The sequence below is a fragment of the Mus pahari genome, chromosome 13, assembly GCF_900095145.1.
Source record: "Mus pahari chromosome 13, PAHARI_EIJ_v1.1, whole genome shotgun sequence".
Lineage (NCBI taxonomy): Eukaryota > Metazoa > Chordata > Mammalia > Rodentia > Muridae > Mus > Mus pahari.
The window spans coordinates 89197971-89218564 of NC_034602.1; the positions used below are offsets into that span (position 1 = coordinate 89197971).

The following is a 20594-nucleotide window of genomic DNA, read 5'->3' on the forward strand; positions in this document are numbered from 1 at the left end:
AGTGGTGTGTGCCTTGTATAGTGTAGCTTAGTGGTGTGTGCCTTGTATGGTGTAGCTCAGTGATGTGTGCCTTGTATGGTGTAGCTCAGTGGTGTGTGCCTTGTATGGCGTAGCTCAGTGGTGTGTGCCTTGTATGGTATAGCTCAGTGGTGTGTGCCTTGTATGGTGTAGCTCAGTGGTGTGTGCCTTGGATGGTGTAGCTCAGTGGTGTGTGGCTCGTAGGCCCTGGCTGGATCCGTAGCAGTGCGAACTAGACAAAGAGGAAACTAGCTGTATTCAGCCAGCAGCTTGTTGTCCATGACAGATCAGGCACCCCTCATCTCAAACCTTCCCCAAATACAGACCAACTGGACCCACTGGAGTCTGCTGCATGCCCAGCACACCTAGCACAAAAGATGGGAGCCTGGACTGAGGGGTTTCCCTCGCACCTTATAACTCAGGAGCCGTGAAAAGGTCATGCCATCCGCAGCCCGGCTGTCTACCTCATAGATTGTGTCATTTACTTTCAGGAATTCTTTTAATTCGACCTGGAGTTAAAAGGAAGCAGTCCATTAATATACAATTTGTAGTTTGAAATTCTATAAACTGTTTTAGCACAGGGCAGCTCCACGGAGACCTCAGCGTGTCTAGGACATCACAGACTACAGACAGGCGACAGCCTGAACGCCCAGCTCCTCCTCCCCTGCCCCTCTTTCCCTTCACATAGAAACAGGAATTAACATCCTGGAAAAACCACTTTTGAGTTGGCTAGTATACATTCTAAGGAAGCCAGCCACTCGCTCTCGTGTTTGCTATGAGCAGTAGGAATGAGGGCTGCGGAGGTGGCTCAGTGGTTAGGTGTGCTTGCCCCTCCCCCAGAGGCCGCTCAGTTCTCAGCACCCAAGCAGTTACAGCCTGTAACTCCTGCTCCGGCGGGCTGATGCCCTTTGCCGCTCTCCACAGGCACCACACACACATGGCAGACACTCGGACACCTCCACATAAATCAAAATTAGGTAAGTAACTAGGAACATATGTAGAACAGGTGGTAGTGCTATTTTTTCTTCTTTCGTGTTATTTCTTAAGATCTACAACTTTCTGTGTTAGTTGTCAGTTTTCATTTTAAATGCCACTAAGGACTCATGGACAGGAAGTTTGCAAACACAGATTTTCTTTTACTCTGTGTGTGCGCGAGTTACTCCTCAGGTACCGTCTGTCTTATTCTGAAGCTTGCCCAGGAGGACAGGCTGGACCCGTCTTAGCCCTGGGACTGTAAGATATGAAGTGTGCCTGGCCTTCCTGTGTGGGTCTGAGGACTGAACTCAGGCACTCACACTTGCAGGAGCAGCACCTTAACAACTGGCTATCTCCGCTGCCCTCAGGTTAGGGTTCTAAAAGTGAAGTCTTTTTTTTTTTCTCCCTGAGACAGGGTTTCTCTGTGTAGCCCTGGCTGTCCTGGAACTCACTTTGTAGACCAGGCTGGCCTCAAACTCAGAAATCTGCCTCCTCTGCCTCCCAAGTGCTGGGATTAAAGGCGTGCACCACCATGCCCGGCCTAAAAGTGGAGACTTGAGGGATTTTTGTTTATCTGTCTGCTTGTTTTCCCAAGAAGAGTGCTAGTCTATTTAGCCCTGGAACTCTACAGGCTGGCCTTGAATTTAGAGATCCACCGGCTTCTGCCTGGGATTGAAAGCATACCACCACAGCCCAACCAAAAAGAGAGAGGGTTCTTAATTTAATATGTAAGGCTAGAAAACATTTCCTGAAATTTTTTATATTTTTGTACGAGTGTAAATTTCAAGATAATATTTAGTGACCCTCAAGATTATTAAGAACCCAGACAAAGACCATCCACACTGGTACTTCAGACAGACAGTATAAGTACGTTACATACTATCTTCAAGTAACTATGAGCTACACTTTTACTTTCATCAAGCATTTTAGGAATGCTGTTGTTAGACTTAAATTTAAATCCGTGTAAGTGAAGTACAGTGTTGAACCTATAATTCCAGCACTTGGGAGGTGGAGGCAGGAGGATTAGGAATTCATGATCATCCTTGGCTAGGTAGTTAGTTCCAGAATAGTCTGGGATAGGAGACCTTGCCTCAAAACGAAGGGGGAAAAAGTCCATGTCAAACAGCAGCTTATTTTTAAAAGAACTGTAACTACTGAAGCACAGGCACTTGAAAAGATTTTAGAAGCTTTTCCCTTGACAGAGTCTTGCTAGACAGCCCAGGCTAGCCCTGAGCTCAGTATGTAGCTCTGGCTGGCTTAAAACTCAAGCTCCCTACCTTAGTAGGGAATGAATGCTGGGACTGCATGTTTGCACCATCAAGCCTGGCTAAGGTAATTTCTTTAAATAATAATAATAAAAAGTTCTTTAAAAGAATCCATTCACAAATATTAAATTCACATCATTTCCACCCCATCTCTACCTCTGTTCCCTCTTTCAAATTCACTACCTCTTTTTAAAAAAATGATCATTGGATACACACACACAAACACACATACACACACACCCTCCCTACTGAGTTCATTCAGAATTGTTTATATGCATAAGTGTTTAGGTCTGAACACTTGGGGCTGGATAACCTATCAGGGTGTGCTTCCCCGAGAAGTCTGATTTTCTGCCTCTTATTTTATTTAATTTATATGTATGGGTGTTTTGCCTGCATCTTGCCTGTGCATCACATGTGTGCAGTGTCTGGGAGCCAGAAGGGGCTGAGTCCCATGGGACTGGAGTGTATAAGAACTTTGAAAGCCAGGCATGGTGGCGCACGCCTTTAATCCCAGCACATATCTCTTGAAATCTTGCCCAGTTAGAAACTTGACTTCAGATTCTAAGAAGTGAAACATAAAACAAGCCTTGCAATAGCTCATTCAGTAAACATTCAGTGGGGCTGGCTGCTCCAGGTGTAACCCATGAGTGACTCAAGCCCAGGTCCCCAGCCTCAACTGACATCCTCCGTATGTAAACTCTTATCATATAGGTAGGTCACTCGAGTGAGCCACTCGTCTTCCCCACTCAGCTGTCTGCCAGTACACTGTGCTCGCCGCGCTCACTTCTAAGATGAATGCATAGTAAGCAATCCAGTGCAAACCTTGGGTACATACTGGTCTGAACTGAGTGGTGTAGTACTCGGCTTTAAGGAACACCTGCAGGTCTTCTACGTTGTTCAGTGTTGCACTCATGCCGATAATCTGAGTCGTTTCTAAAACAAGCCAACATATTAGGGAAATATCTCATTTATGTCTGAAAGAAACATTACAGTACTTCAGAGCTACCTGTCTGAGTGGTCTGGAGTCGGGGAACAGGAAGATGTGGTTTATCTGAAATGGTTAGACCAGAAGTCTTTCACATTTGGGATTTTTATCAAGTTAGAATATTTGCATATACATAAAGAAGATCCTGGTGTGACCAAAGTCTGACCACCACAGTTATGTTTCATACAGACCTATGTTAAGCTGCGCTCCCTGCGCCCCGTCAAATGGCGACAATCACGTTCCCCTGTGTGCTGATCCACTAGCACACTGCAAGTTTTGGACTGCTCTGGATTTCTGATTCTCTGAAATGTGACTGTGCATCTGACAGCTGTAGAGGACACATGACTAAATGACTCCGAAACTCCTTGAAACAACACCAGAGACTAATCATGTAGTGCTGGCTGGCCTGGAACTCATTACATAGCCCAGCTAGTTTAAAGCTTACAGCAATCCCCCTGCCTCAGCTTCCTGAGTCCTGAATTCCAGATGTAAACTACTACGTTCGGTTAGTTTCAAACTTTTATCTCATATGAAAAGTCTCATGAGGGTTGGAGAGATGGCTCAGCAGTTAAGAGCACTGACTGCTCTTGCAGAGGTCCTGAGTTCAATACCCAGCAACCACATGGTGGCTCATGACCATCTGTAATGAGATCTGATGCTTTCTTCTGGTGGTGGTGGTGGGGAATACATGCAAATTTATCATCTACATAAATAAATCTTTAAAACAAACCAAAAAGAGCCATATGGAACAACAAATAAAAGTAGATGAATTTCTAGACATAGCTACTGCTTTAAACCCAAAGCCAAGCCTTCCTAGCACGTCTCTTCATTGACACTATCTCACGTCTTGAAATGATTATCCAGGGTACTGTCTGCAGTAGGACAGGGTGGACCAGAAGTTCAACAGGCAAGCATTGGACCAACCAAGAAAGGCTGTGCTAGAAACCCCGGGATGTGTGCAGAAGAGTGGGAAGCTGTTACAGGAGGTGAACGGTTAAACTGTAATCGGGCTTGCATTTGTAAAGATCTTTGTATCTACATTAGACAAGTCTGGCTGACGGGGGAGAGGTGAGAGATGAAGATGCGGGGAGAGAAGACTCCAGTGCCGTCCGTGGCGATAGGGCAGGAAGGATGAGACACTCAGCTAAAGAGTCAGTGCCAATGAGCAAGGAGACTCTCCAGCAGGTTCTTGGGGTAACCAGATAAGAACGGGGTGCTGACAGGGTTAAAGAGTAAAGATTATAAGGCCCAATTGCTTGGGACACTGAGGTAGAAGGATCGCTTGTGTACAGGCAACGCTGAAATGTGGGAGTTTAAAAAGATTGCAAGATTCTGGTTCAGCTACTTGCTGGTAAATGGTGACAGGAAGTTCACACTGAAGGTGGGTTTGAAGGAAATGAACCTTAGGCGACGGTGGCTGCTCACAGAACATTCACCTAGCAGATACTACTTGGAAAGGAAGTGCAACCTGGAAACACAGACCACAGCACACAGCCGTCCTCCAGTCTAGAGTAAGACGATAGCAGTGTGACCATCCTGGCAGGAACGAAGATATCCTAAGGAGACACTTAAGCTCCTCCTTTCTGATCCGACCACTGAAAGGATGGACCTCAGGAAAGGTGACACCCCTCGTGGTCACATGCTGGGCCTTGGTACCCGGGGCAGAAGCCTGCTCTGCCTTCTAGAAAGACATTTCCCATTTGCCACAACTCTGGAAAGACTGTAGCTGGAATGGTGAGGAGTTAGTGAGGGCGGGACGGCACACTGGCCAGGACCGCATGTCTCTGCCTTGACCAGATCGTCGACTGTCCTATCGATGTCCTTTCATTCTCTCGGAAGTCCACGTCGGATGCTGGCAGGGACCAGGGAATCCCCCTGGAAACTCAGCCCCAGAAACAGGGCCTGGAGACAGCTGCTGCTCAGTGGCTTGAAAAGGAAAGGCAAGGCTGCGTGGTGCTACAGTCTGCATAAATGCAATTACTTTCATGATTTTAAAAACTATTCTTGGGGCCAGAGGTGTAGCTCAGTACTTGAGTACATGATCAGAATATGTGACATACTGGATTCAGTTCCTAGCACCCTCCAACGAAATGGCATTATAGCAAATGACATTATAGTTTTTCCACATGTAAGGTAAGCACTATAACACCATATAAATAAATATAGATTTTTAGAATGTTATGGATGTTTAAAGACAATTGGATGCTCAAAATGGTTCCTTTGTTTGTTGTTGTTGTTTTTGTTTTTGTTTTTTTTGAGACAGGATTTCTCTGTGTAGCCCTGGCTGTCCTGGAACTCACTCTGTAGACCAGGCTGGCCCCGAACTCAGAAATCCGCCTGCCTCTGCCTCCCGAGTGCTGGGATTAAAGGCGTGCGCCACCACTGCCCGGCTCATTCACATTCTTTCAACAAGACCATGAGCTTACAGGCCGAGGCAATATAAGCTAGTGATAGAAGGACGTACACACAGATCTGACTACAGGTCAATACTCACTGCTGCTGTAGAGGACTTTTGCCAGGGTCATCTCCAGTATGGCGCCACGGCTCCCTTCACCAATCATGTGCAACTGTGATTTAAAGGTGGGGTGGGGGTAAAAGAGTCAGATTTCATTTCCCGTCCATATGAAACGGCTGTTTTGTGCAGAATGAACATGTACTGGGTATTAGAACTCTAGTACATACATACTATTTCACTAATGCTTTAGGTTAGTAGAAATTGGGGTAGCATCTGGATACATCTGGGATTCAATGAGTACCATTATAAAGTATCTCCACAGACACATATTCACATTTCAAGAGACCTGACTTAAGACTGCCCACCACGGAATGTCTCCCCTTGTGCTCTCTGTACATTAAGTTAGTTACTAAGAGGATCCAAACCATAGCTGGGGAGAGGAGCTAGATTAGAGAGGATGTTCACCAACCTCATCAACGACAATCAGACCTAGAGTGCTGACCCTTCCAGTTTCAATCAAGGCGTTCACCAGGCTATGCGCTTTCTCGATAGTGGCGACATACAGCGATTTCTTCTCCCTCCTTTTAATTGGAGGAAATCTTCCTTTGCTTCCAGCATATTCTTCAACAAAGAAACCAAGTTCTATACCAAAACTTGCTAAACTGGAAATCTAGAATATTAAATAAACAAAGCCACAGATAAGAGGTTGGGTTAAAAGTCAGGGATTCCCTTAATCTAAAATCGCTCCCTCTGTGGGTCCGATCTAGGAATGCCTAGCTAGGAACTGCTGGTTTTTAATAAGGCCACGATCTTTACCAAATAAGTACATGTAACTCTTTAATTATTCTATGTGGGTGGGTGTTCTGTCTGCATACACACCTGTGCACTGTGTGCATGCAGTGCCAGAAGCCAAGAGGATGATGGGTCCCCTTGGACTAGAGTTACAGATGGTTTCGAGCCACCAGCTGGCTGCTCAGTTAAGCCTGAGGCTTTCAGAAGAGCAGCCAAGGCTCTTAACCTCTGCTCCAAGCCTGGTATGTGTTCGCTTTTAAACCATAACATGAAAACAGATTTTACTCATCTCCTTTCATATAAAAGCCATATCGGATCGACTCATTTATCCTGATGAGGTAATGAGCTTGTTTCTGGTTGAAAAAGCAGGCTAAGTATTAATGGAACATTTAAGAGACAGCTCAAACAACTTAGGAAAAACTATATGCAGTTACTACTTGGAAACAATCAAGCACTTGGTGTTAGTTTTGTACATACTGAAAAACTATCATTACTCAGCTCAAAGCTAATACATTTGTGCTAGTCTTTACATCTGAAAACGTTGTATTAGAAAGTTACAGCTATTTAACCACACACACCTTCTCTTGGACAATGGCCACATACGGAAGGATCATTAAGACGTCTTTCTGTCGGCAGAGCAGTTCTTGCAGCATTAAGATCTCAGCCACAAGGGTTTTCCCGCCACCCGTTGGCAAGGAATATATTAAATTTTTTCTTTCTTGCACAGATCTTAGTGTTAAACAAGTATGTTGCCAGTCTGTAGGATTCAAAGAAAAATGCAAGAGATTATTTTCCCTTCTATGCTCTCAAGATTTTTTTCTGGGAGGAAATCCAGTATCTCAACGTGGCAATCTTCTCATGAGGAGAAATGTGATCCTTACAGGTGGTAAATGCCCAAAACACAGAAGGTGTACAGCCAGCAAGTCTGAGCTCAGACCTTGTTAACAGGTGGGCAGCCGGCTCACCCTTACAGTAGTTACAGTTGCAGGTGTCAGATTCCTGCAGGGCCAAGGGCAGCGTGAGAACCTGTGTTTATTCTAAAACTTTCCTTCTTCAAGGTCATATAGCTGACCGCCCTCACCCACTGAAGAGCCTCTGTGCAGAAATAGGGAGAGGAAGAAAAGGAAATCCACAAGATCTTACACACACCACAAGTCTTCAGTTAGCTCTCTTTTGGACAATTCAAGTCCCTAATGGTCCTTTGGTTCCTAAGAATCCAAGTGGTTTTTGATTAGCCCAAATATCATTTTAAGGACTATTTAAACCATGAAAGGCTTCGGTTACTTACTGGCACATCCAGGGCTGTGTTGTTCCCACCCCCAATCAGTGAGAGATAATTGAAGAGAATAGAACACAGGAGACACTGTGTGAAAACTGACACTCTGCAGAATAAATTAAGGGTTGAGGATGCACTTCAGTTGGCAGAGTACGAAGTACCCAGCATGTACGAAGGCCTGTATTTCATCTCCAGCACCCAGTAAGAGGGGTCTGGAAGAGCTGGAGAGATGGCTCAGCAGTTAAGAGCACTGACTGCTCTTCCAGAGGTCCTGACTTCAATTCCCAGCAACCACATTGTGGCTCACAACCATCTTTAATGGGATCTGGTGCCCTCTCCTGGTGTGTCTGAAGAGAGCAACAGTATACTCACATACATTTTTTTTTTTTTTTAAAGAGGGGTCTGGTGGTTCATGCCTGTGATCCTAGCACCTGAGTAGTGGAGACAGAGACATCAGGAAGTTCAAGTTCATCCCCAACTACACAGCTAGACTGGATTCCATGAGGCCCTGGATCAAAATAATAATGGAAGTAAGTAATTTGAAGTACGTATCAACAGTGAATTCTAGTAAGTTTCCGTGTTGGTTGTTTAGCTTGCATGTGTGCATACATATACATACATATATGCCATAGCGCCACTTATATGTGCCCTGGTGCTCTGACACTTGGACCCAGGACCCTGGAAGATCAGTGAGTGCTCTTTACTGTTGAACCATCTCTCTAGCCCGAGCAGTAGCATCTTATCATTAGAGAAACAGGCAAAGTAATCAATACATAAAAACAAGTAACCTACCAACAGGAAGGGAAAACAATCGCACACAGAAAACCCAGAGCCGACTACCGAGGGGAGAAAGCACTGTACGGTTTGTGAGAACATCGGTTGCCAGGGTCTTTTTGGAACATCAGTGTTTCCTCTAGGATCCTCCATCCACCTAGAGGAGGGTGCACACAGTACGTGCGGGATGTTTGTCACATCACTGTCTGATGAGTACAAGTTTAAAAAGGCACTACAGTGATGTAAGCCACAGCTTATAAATGGTGAGAGGGTTCAGTGCACAAGGTCATTTGTGTCCAAGCCTTGATCCCAAGGACCCACTCAGTGAACAGAGAGAACTAAATCCTACAAGTTGTCCTGACTCACATGCGTGCCCCACACATACAAAAAAAGTTAAAAACTGAGTCTAAATTTGAGCAATTTACACACTTACTATGGTTTAAGAAAACTCACCCGAAACTTAAAGGGCTGGGATGTATTGTTTAAGAAGTGAGGTTGGGAGTGTGTGCAGACTTTTAATCCTGGTAAAAGGGAGGCAGAGGCAGGCAGGCTGCTGGGAACTCCAGGCCAGCCAGGGCTACAGTGAGAGCCTCCACAAAACAAGGCATTGGAATAGTTACGCCTGAGTAACAATGGGATCTGACGCCCTCTTCTGGTGTGTCTGAAAATAGCTACAGTGTACTCACATACATAAGTGTACTCACATACATAAATCTTAAAAAATAAAATAAACAGAGCGGTTTAGCTCAGTAGTAAAGTGTGTGGGTAATGTGCAAGGCGTTACATTTGATCTCCAGACTATAAGTAAACCAAAATATTTAAAATGTAAATTAAGCATTTCCTATTGGTGTCAGCCACCAGTTATGAAACTGCAGGTGTTTGTACCGAAACTCAGCTACACAGGCATGTGCACACGTGCACTAGCCCTCACATATGCAAAGCTGTTTGCTGAAGCTTTCACTTAGACACTATGAATATCACTGATAGTCGTTATAATTATTGTGCATTTGGCAAAGAACCTAACTATACTACAAAACCATTGTTTTGCTCCCCACAGCCCATAAATAGATAAGGCACTGTGTAAGCAACAAGGCCAGAGTTAAAGAGGCTGACAAAACCTGGCAGTTGAGGACCCTACAAAACACAATATACAAAGTAGAGTGCTGGGGGCTGGTGAGATGGCTCAGTGGGTAAGAGCACCCGACTGCTCTTCCAAAGGTCCGGAGTTCAAATCCCAGCAACTACATGGTGGCTCATAACCATCCGTAACAAGAACTGACAGCCCTCTTCTGGAGTGTCTGAAGACAGCTACAGTGTACTTACATATAATAAATAAATAAATAAATCTTTAAAAAAAAAAAAAAAACAAAGTAGAGTGCTAGCTACTTAAACGTTGAGTTCCATTCCTGTCCTAGCTGAGCACTGTGTTACATGCCTGTAATCTCAGTATCTGGGACACAGATGTAGAAAGAGCATTGGTTTGGGGCAAGCCTGTGCTACGAGATCCTGTTTCAAAACATGAAGGCTGGGTATGTAGTTCACTGGCAGAGTACCTTTCATGTCATGGGTTTAATGACAGATACCACAAACTACCTACAGACCCCAAAAGCCAAACAAAATAGGAGCGCCCTAAAATCCTCAAGGAATCCCTTTGGTAGCAGACTGAGACTTAACAAAGCAGCCGGTGGAGGGCAGAGGGAGGAGAAGTGGATGTACTGAGAGTAACAGAAGGTTCTCTGAGTATTATTGAGACAGGGTCTCATGTAGCCCAGGCTGGTCTTGCACCTTGCTATGTAGCTGAGAATGACCTTGAAGTCCTGGCCTTCTGACCTCCCTCTCCTGAAGGCGAGGACAGCAGGACTGTACACTACCCAGCACTAGACTGTTCGCTCACAAGCCATGTGCCTCACAATTTAGAATTTCTTGGATTCTGTGTTTATGTGTACAGTACATGCCTAGTCCCAGAGGTCTGAAGAGGGCCTCAGATTCCCCTGGAGCTGGAGTTACAGATGGCCATATGCCACTGTGTGGGCTCTGGGAACCAGATAGTCCTAAGGGAACAGACATCTTAGCTGCTGAGCCATCTAGAATGTCTAGATTCTTACTGCCTGAAGGTAGTCTGTTTCCTATCATTCCACTTCAACCTGTCTTCTGACAATCCATGTCTTCAAATACTTCAAAAGTTCTCCCAAGGATGCTTCCAAGGACAGTCCCCTTGTTTACCATGGTCTATCTGAAATATATGCAAGGACGTGGGACTTTTGAAAAATATCACATAATTATTATTACTGCAGTCTTTTTTAAAAATGATTTTTATTTTATGTGCACTGGTGTTCTTGCTCGTATATGTGTGAGCTGGTGTCAGATCTCCTGGAACTGGAGTTACAGGCAGTTGCCAGCTGCTGTGTGGGTGCTGGGAACTGAACCCCGGTTCTTTGGAAGAGCAGCCAGTGCTCTTAACCACTAAGCCAACTCTCCAGCACCCTACTGCAGTCTTTTCTGCATTTCCATCTTAGCTGTCTTTAAATGTGTTTAGTTCTAATCGCTATTACTGACTTCTTTCACTTAAGATTCTGAGCATTCAAAGGAATTTCAACAACTCTAAATGCCAAAGAAACAATAAAAGCTAATCAGAGGAGAGTCAGAAACAGAGTGTGAAGGGGTGAAAACTCAGTTGTGTGGTCCACAGTAGGACACGAAGCTGCTCTGGAAGCATGCCAGGGCTCAGGTTCCTTAGTCTTAGTCACTTACTCGAGGGCACAGGAGTGAGCGGACCAGAGACTACTCAGGCATGAGACAAAGCCGGATGCCTGCCCTGAGAAGGACAGAAACACAAGGAAGGAAAGAAGTCCATGATGGGGATGCAGGGTTAACACAACCGATACTCTTGGTCATTCAAGATCAGAAACGGAACCAGGGAATCAACCACTTCCACTGATTTGGATCAATACTATAATACTATCTGAATTATAAATTTGGTTTCCATTTTATACAAAGCATTACCATATAGCTTTTTGATTCCTCTCAACTGAGCGTAAAGGTCTCTCACTTTGCTGGGTAGCGAATAAAAAGGGCCGAGATCATCTGATGGTGACTCGATGGTTTTCTTGGCGACACTGATCTCCTCAGACAGGAGCATCTCTCTGAGGTGTTTACTCCTGGGAAATACTGGGGTCTGGGCCCTGGCGTTCCCAGTCATGGCACTTTTCAGATGGTCTTTAAGACTTTTTCTCCTGTTCGTCTCTGAAGAAGCTCTGACGTTAGGGAAGTCATTATTTTGCTGGGGCTGCTCTATGTGGCTAGAGGCCACCTCTTCATGTGGTGACTTCTGTGGGTTCCCATCTCTTTCCTTAGTACACTGATCGCCCAACCCTTCTAAAGAGTTCTGCATATTTTCAAAGTATAAACTTTGAGAAGAAGGCACATCAAATGAAAGGTCGCTTCCAGGCTCTGGTTCAGCAGGGCCATCTGGGTGACCCTGCTTCTTGCCGTGCGCACTAGTTTCCGGGTCAGTGAAGCTGATTACAGTATTAACTCTGAGGTTGTTCTTGAGGCCTGTTGAACAAAGGTGTTTGGTGCCAGAGTCTGTACCATGGTCCCCACATTCAGGCCGCTGCATATATCGCTGTTCCAGGTCATCAACGTGAGCTAAGAAGGAATTTTCTGTAAAGTTGTCATAGTCACCAAACATGTCCTCTTCGCTGTCATTTTCCTGAAAGGAAACAAAGGTACATACAAGAATTCCACCCTCATTTAAAAAAAAAAAATGTCCCAGCAAAGGACTATGCCAAGGATATTACTATATGCAAATTATCCTCTGAATACATATTATCATCACCAAATAAAAGAAACAAGCCCAGAGAGTTGTTCTGACTTGCCTAAACAGTACTGCTGGCTTATTATGGGATATCAGCATGCTAAAAACCATTTCTTTTGAGCCAGGACAGGATCTCACCTAACTGAGGCTATAGTCCTGATCCTCCTGTCTGTCTCCTCAATGCATCACCATACTTGGTTTTAGGTGGTGTTGGGAATTCTAAGTAAGCATTCTGTCCACTCAGGGGGTGATACTGGAATTCTAAATTACTTATTCTGGTGCTGCCATGTGAGCCCAGGGCCTGCCCCAGGCTCCGCTGCTGACCTTAAAGCCCCAGTCCTTGGCATTTTAATTCTTAAACCTATGCTAAAGCATTCAGGAACGAAAGAACAGTAACCATCAACAAGATTCAATAGATGCTTCAGGTAACTGTGGTAATTCCGGCCCATGCACTAACGTCTGCTGCAAAATCATGATTGTACCGCTAGACACTACAATGAGATTCTGTTCTGAACTTGGAATTGAGACAGTCATGTGCACACTCATGTATGGTGGCTTACAGAACAGAGATGTAAACTGGGAGGTAATAGTTATTTATTGAGTCGAAACAATAGTCTCTCAACTTTCCAGGACTCAGTTACCGTTGTAAAATCTACATAACATGGCTACTTTAATAACGCAACTAGCACTTAATGGGTCATCAATAAAAAAGTTTTATTAGTAAAGTAGAACCGAGCCATTTGGAAGGCTAGCTTTCTCTCTGTCAAGCCGGTTAATTGCCCCGTGAACACTTTTTACGACAGGGGATGGAGGGAGGGTGTAGGTTTGACATCTACCTAGAAGTCCGGGGGTTAATCAGTGTCTCCCAAGTGCTGGAGATCAATGATAACAAAGGACAGAAGAGCGAGCGAAGGCTCCTCATGATGTGCACCTGGGAAAAAGGTTTCACCTCCCGCGCAGTCGTGCCGGGGGCGGGGGACAGGGCTGTCACCGCAGCCCCTGGGACTACAGGGCCGGGCGAGTCAGCGGGGGTGCGGGGACTCAGCAGGGCTGTACCTGGGCGTGCTCCGGACTCCCGGTTTTCCGGCGGCGGCTCCCGGCTGCAGCTTCGTCCTCCGTGTCCCCGACGGGCTGGAGCTCGGCCGGGGTCGGGGAGGCACCGAGGCTCTCCAGGTTGCCGCGGTTCCTTTTGCGGACAGACACCCGCCGGCGGATGCGGGGACAGCCGTCCTCCATGGCAACGGCCCAGAGTCCCGGTGACAGCCGCCCTGGGTGCAGCCCGGAGCCGGTGGCGACCGAGCATCAACTCTCCATCTCGGCAGCGCAGCCCCGGGTCACGTGACTTCCGGCCGGGGAGCGCGGGAAGACGAAGGTGCTGTGCGTTGAACCCCTGGGCCGCGTTCGCGCCGGAACCTTTGCGTCGAATCCCGGGCAGGCAGGGGAAGAGCACCGGAAAGGACCTGTCGGGGCGCTTAGGGAAACGGAAAGGAAGAGGAAGGGCAGAGAACCATGGCAGCTCTGGTTGCTCTGTGCAGTGGGGTAGGGAGGAAGAATTTGACCACCGCGGCTGGCTGCTTCACGGATCGCGGAACTCACGCGGGTAAAACGTCCGGCTTAGCGTTGTAGCCGCTGATGGTCGGTGGGGTCCTCGCCGTTAGCAAAATGACGATTTCCTTAAGGCTAGGTTTGAGATAAGTGGGAGGCTCGAGTCGCCCTAGACTGGTTTCCTCGAGCTGAAGACGACTTTGAGGTGTAGTCCACCACTCTCCCCCATTATTTATTCTACTCTTCAATAAGACTTGCTGGACATTTGTTGGCAGTGGCTCTCTGCAGCTGTTCCCATCCGCTGCTGGACGAAGCCGCTCAGGAAACAGTTATGCTGTCTAGGCTCCTGTCTACAAGGTGTAGTCAACTCTTTTTGTTTGTTTTTATGCTTCTTTGTCAAGGTCTTGAAACTTTTTATTTTCCCTCTGGAACGACAATACCATTCTGTTGTTTCTGTACATATTTTGCATTTCAATCCGTAACTGGAGAAAGAAGAAAGGACTTATAGGAGAGGAAATATATATGTCCTTTATCCAAAGCCTTTGGAATCGCTCATTTTGAGTCCTATTGTGTCCCAAATCTAACAGGCTGCTAACTAATCACTGGGTGAAAAGAATGTTTCATATTGTGCCTTTTGATTCATCCAGACTCTTTAAAAACGTAAATCTTGGTTAGATATTCAGCAATTGAATACAATTGTGTTGTCGCCATTTTCTCTTTAGTTTCTGTGCTGTGGAGAAGATGTTTTTCACAGTATGAACAGGTAACCAGCAATGAGGATCTGGTAAGATTCCATTTTCTTTCTTTTAAGAAGACATTATTTTATTGTTTGTGTGTACATGGGGGAGGGCATCTGTGGAAGCCAGAAGGCATTGGATTCTCCTGGAGCTGGAACGAGGTGGTTGTGAACCACTGGATGTGGGTGCTGGGATCCAAACGCTGTACTCAGTAAGATCCGGGAGTACTTTTAACCACTGGCACCTGTCCAGCCCCAGATCTCCCCCCCTTTATATTACTAATTCATTTCCAAATTCAGCCAAATTTTTACTATTTGGAATTCAATTATAGGACAAAATAATGATTACCTTTTATCGACTATAGTCACTTGTGTTTTGTAGAGAATTCCTAGATTGAGTCTGTAATGCATTTTTTTCATAGATATTAAATACATGATTTGAGAATGTCTAAAGATAGCTTCGGTGGGTAGGGTAATTGTAGGTTATAGAAATCTGACAGGCTACCTTGATAAAAGATCCAAATTCAAGTTTTACAGTAAGACATTCAACTAGTTGCTTCTTAACTGTAGGTGTATTTTTATGGGGTTTAAAGTGTAAACAGGGATGTGGGTGCCTAATCACAGCATATGAGAACTTAGCTGGAGCTGAGAAGGACTACAGCTTATATTCAAGGCAAGCTAGACACGGTGGCATACACGTATTGTGATAGCACCTAGGAAGCTGAGGCAAGAGGAGCTTGTGAATTGGATATATCCGGGACTACAACGACAACAAAATCAATCACTGTTTTGTCTTTTGGCTAAAATCAAGTGTAAAAAACCAAAATCTTAAAGGACTGTGAAACCCCAAGGCAGCTGTCTACACATGTGACTCCACCATAGTCGTCTAATTCATGTATCAGACTTTAAAAGAATAAAGGAAATTTACATTTCTTTTTTTAGGTCATGTGACTATTGAAAATTCTGTTTCTTTCCCACAGAAATGCACCCAGTTATATTCCTTTATCACAATTAAGGAAAACTATAGATTTCAAAGCCATTTCTAAATTAAGACCCTGTGCCAGAATGCATTGGTACAACATGTAATTACAGCCTTTGGAAGGCCAACACAGAGGGATGGGGAGTTTGAGATTACCATGTGCTACATAGAGAGTTGTAGGACAGCTGGAGCTACGTAGTGAGACCCTATTTCAATAAATACAAGAAAGAAACACACACACACACACACACACACACACACACGCGCGCGCGCGCGCGCGCGCGCGCGCACACATACGCGCTCAAAAAAACAGGAAACAGGGACATAGGAAAAAAGGGATTGTGGTGAGAAAAGAGTTGGAAAAGAGGTTAATGGAATATATATGTTGTGTTAGATGAAGAGCAGAAAGGGGTATTATTGGGAATAAAGAAGGGAACCTGCAAGAGGAGAGAGGAGCAAGGTGGTTGAAAATAAATAAGAACAAAGCATAATTACACACACACACACACACAGGCAAACACATGCAGGCACAAGTGCACATACATACATATATGTGTATAAAAATGTACACACACACACACATAATCTCACATAATGAATCTTGTTTGTACTCTCACCAAAACTTTAAATGTCACTGTATTGGTGACTACTATTGTCATAGTTAGAGGGAGGCACTGTGTCAGGAACAGCAAGGTGAGAAAAGGTGCGAGGGCCCACGCAGACTCCCATAATACCCCATGAAGGTGATGGTAACAAACCTTTATTGCAGTAAACCATAGAACATTGTCTATTTATAAAGTGAAATGGTGAAAAACACGTGCCAGGAAATTTGTGTATGGATAAATGACTTAACACATGTATGCTTTTAATAATCTAAAAGAAAATGAATGATAAAATTATGTTTATATCAAGCCGTTGTCTTGAAATAAAGTTTTAAATTGATTTTAAAATGAACTAAGATGCTTTATTATATGCACTTAAAACGCAGCATTTGAGCAGGAATTCTTTTATCGCCTTGCTTATCTTGGCAGTCCTTTCCTGCCTCCAGGCAGACGATTTAATGTGGCAATCTCTCTTCAGCCAGATTAACACAAAAGAAAGAACTTATATATAAAAAAATGTATAACTGAAACTGTAGCTTTAACTTTTCTGATTAAGTCTTATCACAATTTATACTGAGACTATCCTTTTATTCTAGCCAATCCCAATGGAAAACCCCTATAAGGAGCCTCTTAAGAAGTGTGTCTTGTGTGAGAAACGTGTAGATTACAAGAATGTGCAGGTGAGCATTGGTGACAGTTGACTAGGAGTCTGCTCTATTCATTTGCTCAGAGGATTGTCACTGTCAGCAGGTTTTATGTAGGATGGATTCAGTAACTTGGAATCTTGTTCTCTCCTCCTATGTCAGCTCTTCAGTTTGGGGCCCCTACTCCCCTCATCTCATTACTATTTGAGTTAGTATTTCTCCTTTTTCTCTGTTTCTGCCCAGAAACTCACTGTACATGATAGACATGTATGTTTTGGGAAAAGCTCCTCTTGGGAAGTTGACCTTTGCAGTTCATTATCATATCCTATTGGTTTAAATAGTATTTCTCCTTAAGCTTTCAGCAAATTAGAAATAGCAAGTTTAGCTGGGCAATGGCAGTGCACGTCTTTAATCCCAGCACTAGGGAAGCAGAAGGAGGCAGATCTGAGTTAGAGGACAGCCAGGGCTACACAGAGAAACCTTATCTCAAACAAAACAAAACAAAGTAACAAGTTTAGGGAAAGTGAATGATATATCACAGTTAAGTTTTTCACAGTAGTGTAAGATGACAGCCACTTTTGAAGGAGAAAATGCAGTAAATTATAAAAACTACAGTGCAGCAATAATTGTGGGAGGAACCATACAGTGCCTAGTACCTAGAAAGTGTTATTAAAGGGTCCCATAAAAGTAAGAGTAGCCGGGTGGTGGTGGTGGACACCTTTAATCCCAGCACTTGGGAGGCAGAGGCAGGCAGATTTCTGAGTTCAAGGCCAGCCTGGTCTACAGAGTGAGTTCCAGGACAGCCAGGGCTATATAGAGAAACCATCTCAAAAAATGAAAAAAGAAAAAAAAAAAGTAAGAGTAAATACCCTAATCTGTGTCTAGTAGCCGGCCATGACAGGGGAAATGTCCCACTGTAATCTGCAGTATTTTAGATGCCTTTTAGGGAGTCAGTAGCCACAGCACAGAACAGACAGGCTGATTCATGATACTTGATCATGTGTAGTTTTTGATATACTAAATGTTAACTTTTTAAAAAGATGGCTTGTTGCTACAAAGTATTTTATGTTATTAACTTTGAAACATTAAATGTTTATATAACTTGAAGGTCATTTATTTTTAAAATGTACATTTATTCATTTAGAATTGAGTAACAAATATACTAATATTATTTTTCCCCTTTAAATATAACCCCAAACAGCTTTTGTCCCAGTTTATTTCTCCATTTACTGGATGCATTTATGGAAGGCACATAACAGGTACTTTTTTTTAATCATAGAAATTTAATTGTGAGCTGGGTTTGGTGGTGCACACTAATCCCATCACTCTGGAAACAGCCAGGCATTTCTCTCTGAGTCCGAGGTAAGTCTGGTCTACAGATTGAGTCAAGGATAGCCAGGGCTACAAAGAGAAATCCTGTCTTGAAAACGAGAAGCAAAAATAAAGAAATTTAAGTACAGATAAGAATCACATTGATTGCTTGTTATTTCGGGAGATTGGCAAGTCCTCAAATCATGCCAAGTGACTATTAAACCCGCTGCCACAAGGCCTGGAATGAGGTCCTTAGGGAGAGCCGTCTTCAGTGCAAGGGGCCATTGCCTTTACTCACAGGAACCACAGGGCAACAGCATATAGAAACCCAGGCGTAAGGAAAACTGTCTTGGGTCTAGACAGGTGGACCAGTGGTAAAATGCATGTTCTTCCCAAGGATTAGAGCACCCTCAGTTCCCAGCACATCTGGCTTCTGCAAGCAACTGCACTCAATTGAAAATAATAAAACTAAATCCATTTTTAAATTACCATTCCTAGACTAAAACTTAGTGCCAGCAACTGATAGTTATACGATAGCTATAGCCACACTGTCATTTGGCTTTTTGTTTGTTTTTTGCCACATGGTTATTCACGGGATACTCAATGGCAGTTAACAGAGTCCAGTGTGTGAGACCAAAGAACACATAGAAGATTTACTTTGCTGGCTCGTCACAGAAAAAACTTGGCATCTTCAACTTAGAAAACTGTTTTAAATGTAGTAATAACATTCTCTGACGTGTAAAAGCACCTCTTCTATTTTTACAGGTCTTTGTGGAAAGAAACAGAGAGAAATAACTAAAGCCATTAAGAGAGCTCAGAAAATGGGTAAGCACACCTGCACAGCTGAGTTGAAATAATTTAAGATTTTGCTCCTTGTCTTTGTCAAGAACTTTAATTATCTCTTTACAGGGTTTATGCCAGTTACATACAAGGATCCTGCATATCTCAAAGACCCTAGAGTTTGTAACATCAGATACCGAGAATAAATTGTGTAAAGTTCCTGTCAATAAACCTGTAAGTGGTTGTGAGCAGCCTCCAACTCATTTGACTAGAAATGTCTTTCAGTGGCTTAGGAAGGATCAGTCTCCACACCAGTGAGTGTTCTCTAGACATGGTGCTTCTGATGGTAATGTGATATTGTACACTTTGGTAATAGTGTTCCTCGTGGTTGTCACAACTTACCTGTATAGGTACACATTATGGAAGGAGAGGGCTTCTATGAGAATTCCAACCCAGCCCAGATTCTGTCCTTACAATGGGATGGTTTTAGGGGGATGGTTCTAGAAAGGCAGAGAGTTTGTTGGAATCTTGTGTGAATGGCTGTGGCATTGAATTTGCTTGGAGGCATTTTGGTTCTTTTGTGCACGTGTGCACAGGGGCTTATGACGGCCAGAGATCGATATCAGGTGTCTTCCTTAATGTGTCTCTACACGTGTGCACAGGGGCTTATGACGGCCAGAGATCGATATCAGGTGTCTTCCTTAATGTGTCTCTACAGATTGTAAAGTTAGGCTAGACCAGCTGATTAACAAGCTGGGGCAGCCTCTTATCTCTGCATTGTCAGTGCTGGGACTCCATGTGAACACCATTAAGCCCAGGTTTAAACAAAACAAAACTGCGTTCTTGGCCCATGTCAGAGGATAACTAGTAAATGTTACTGTACCCGAGTAAGAGTTCTCTTTGCAGAGATGTACACTGGGATTGATACTGGGCCATTCTATCCTTAAAGAAAGGATGGCACATGCCCAATCTTTCAGTTGCCTGTGATGTGAGCAGGCTCAACTGACAACTGGGGCTCTCCTTTTCCTGCACAGTACTGCACAGTAGCACTCTACTTACATCACCAGTCAACACCCCCCCTGGGTAGGCTTCAGACCCCACATAATCAGTGCATACCAACACCCAGGGTAAAGTGTCACTGCCACCTGTGTCTTAGTCTCTCTAGGAAGCAGCAAGTGGAAAGGGTGGAGTGTGGACTCTGTTCACACCCATTGACTGAAACATGAAAGTGCCATATGTACACTTCATAAAACAGGAGGAAAGGTGACCACATCTACAGAGACAGTTTCTGAGATTTCCTGAGCTCAAGTAGTCATCTAGCCTGAACCAGTAGAAGAATAGGAACTGTGTATAGATGCATACCAGTAAGTCCATCTTAACGTGCTGTCATCCCTTAAAGTCAGAGTTCTTCTTTTATGTTTCTGTGTGTGTGTGTGTGTGCACACGTGTGCATGCTCTGGAGGGCACAAGAGGGGCACTGGATCCCCAGAGCTGGAGTTACAGTCCTGGAAGTGCTTCAAGCACTGCTGGGCTCTCTCTTCAGTTAAAAAAAAAAAAAAAAAACTTAGATAAAAATAAGATCTTACGCCGGGCGTGGTGGCGCACGCCTTTAAGCCCAGCACTCGGGAGGCAGAGGCAGG

General features: G+C 44.3%; 2 protein-coding genes across 4 annotated transcripts in view; one reads left to right on the forward strand and one right to left on the reverse strand.

Moving 5' to 3' along the window:
- The window catches only part of Helq (helicase, POLQ like), a 36772-nt gene extending 23096 nt beyond the window's left edge, over positions 1-13676 (reverse strand). Inside the window, exons 1-7 of one of the 3 annotated variants that reach the window (XM_021210845.2) lie at positions 13414-13676; positions 11544-12252; positions 7069-7247; positions 6168-6368; positions 5738-5810; positions 3094-3191; positions 429-527 (exon numbers count right to left, since the gene is read on the reverse strand). In XM_021210845.2, coding sequence (XP_021066504.1) covers positions 429-527; positions 3094-3191; positions 5738-5810; positions 6168-6368; positions 7069-7247; positions 11544-12252; positions 13414-13593 — 1539 coding nt within the window. In that variant the 5' untranslated portion in view covers positions 13594-13676. Of the gene's footprint in view, positions 1-428; positions 528-3080; positions 3192-5737; positions 5811-6167; positions 6369-7068; positions 7248-11543; positions 12253-13413 lie in introns of those variants that run through there. The other 2 variants (XM_029545436.1, XM_029545437.1) reach the window with 2 other exon arrangements.
- A 170-nt stretch (positions 13677-13846) lies between these two features.
- Mrps18c (mitochondrial ribosomal protein S18C) lies at positions 13847-19213 on the forward strand. Its single transcript, XM_021211196.1, has 6 exons — positions 13847-13957; positions 14625-14686; positions 16816-16899; positions 18065-18122; positions 18940-18999; positions 19084-19213. The coding sequence occupies exons 1-6, from the start codon at positions 13867-13869 to the stop codon at positions 19158-19160; spliced, it is 432 nt and encodes a 143-aa protein (XP_021066855.1). The 5' UTR covers positions 13847-13866; the 3' UTR covers positions 19161-19213.
- The last annotated feature ends 1381 nt before the right edge of the window (positions 19214-20594 follow it).

Bases quoted from the DNA above. Each gene is read 5' to 3' on its own strand.
- Mrps18c (XM_021211196.1), top strand. From the start codon at position 13,867: ATGGCAGCTCTGGTTGCTCTGTGCAGTGGGGTAGGGAGGAAGAATTTG. The intron at 14,687-16,815 runs GTAAGATTCCAT...CTTTTATTCTAG, and splicing joins TAACCAGCAATGAGGATCTG to CCAATCCCAATGGAAAACCC. The intron at 19,000-19,083 runs GTAAGCACACCT...ATCTCTTTACAG, and splicing joins TAAGAGAGCTCAGAAAATGG to GGTTTATGCCAGTTACATAC.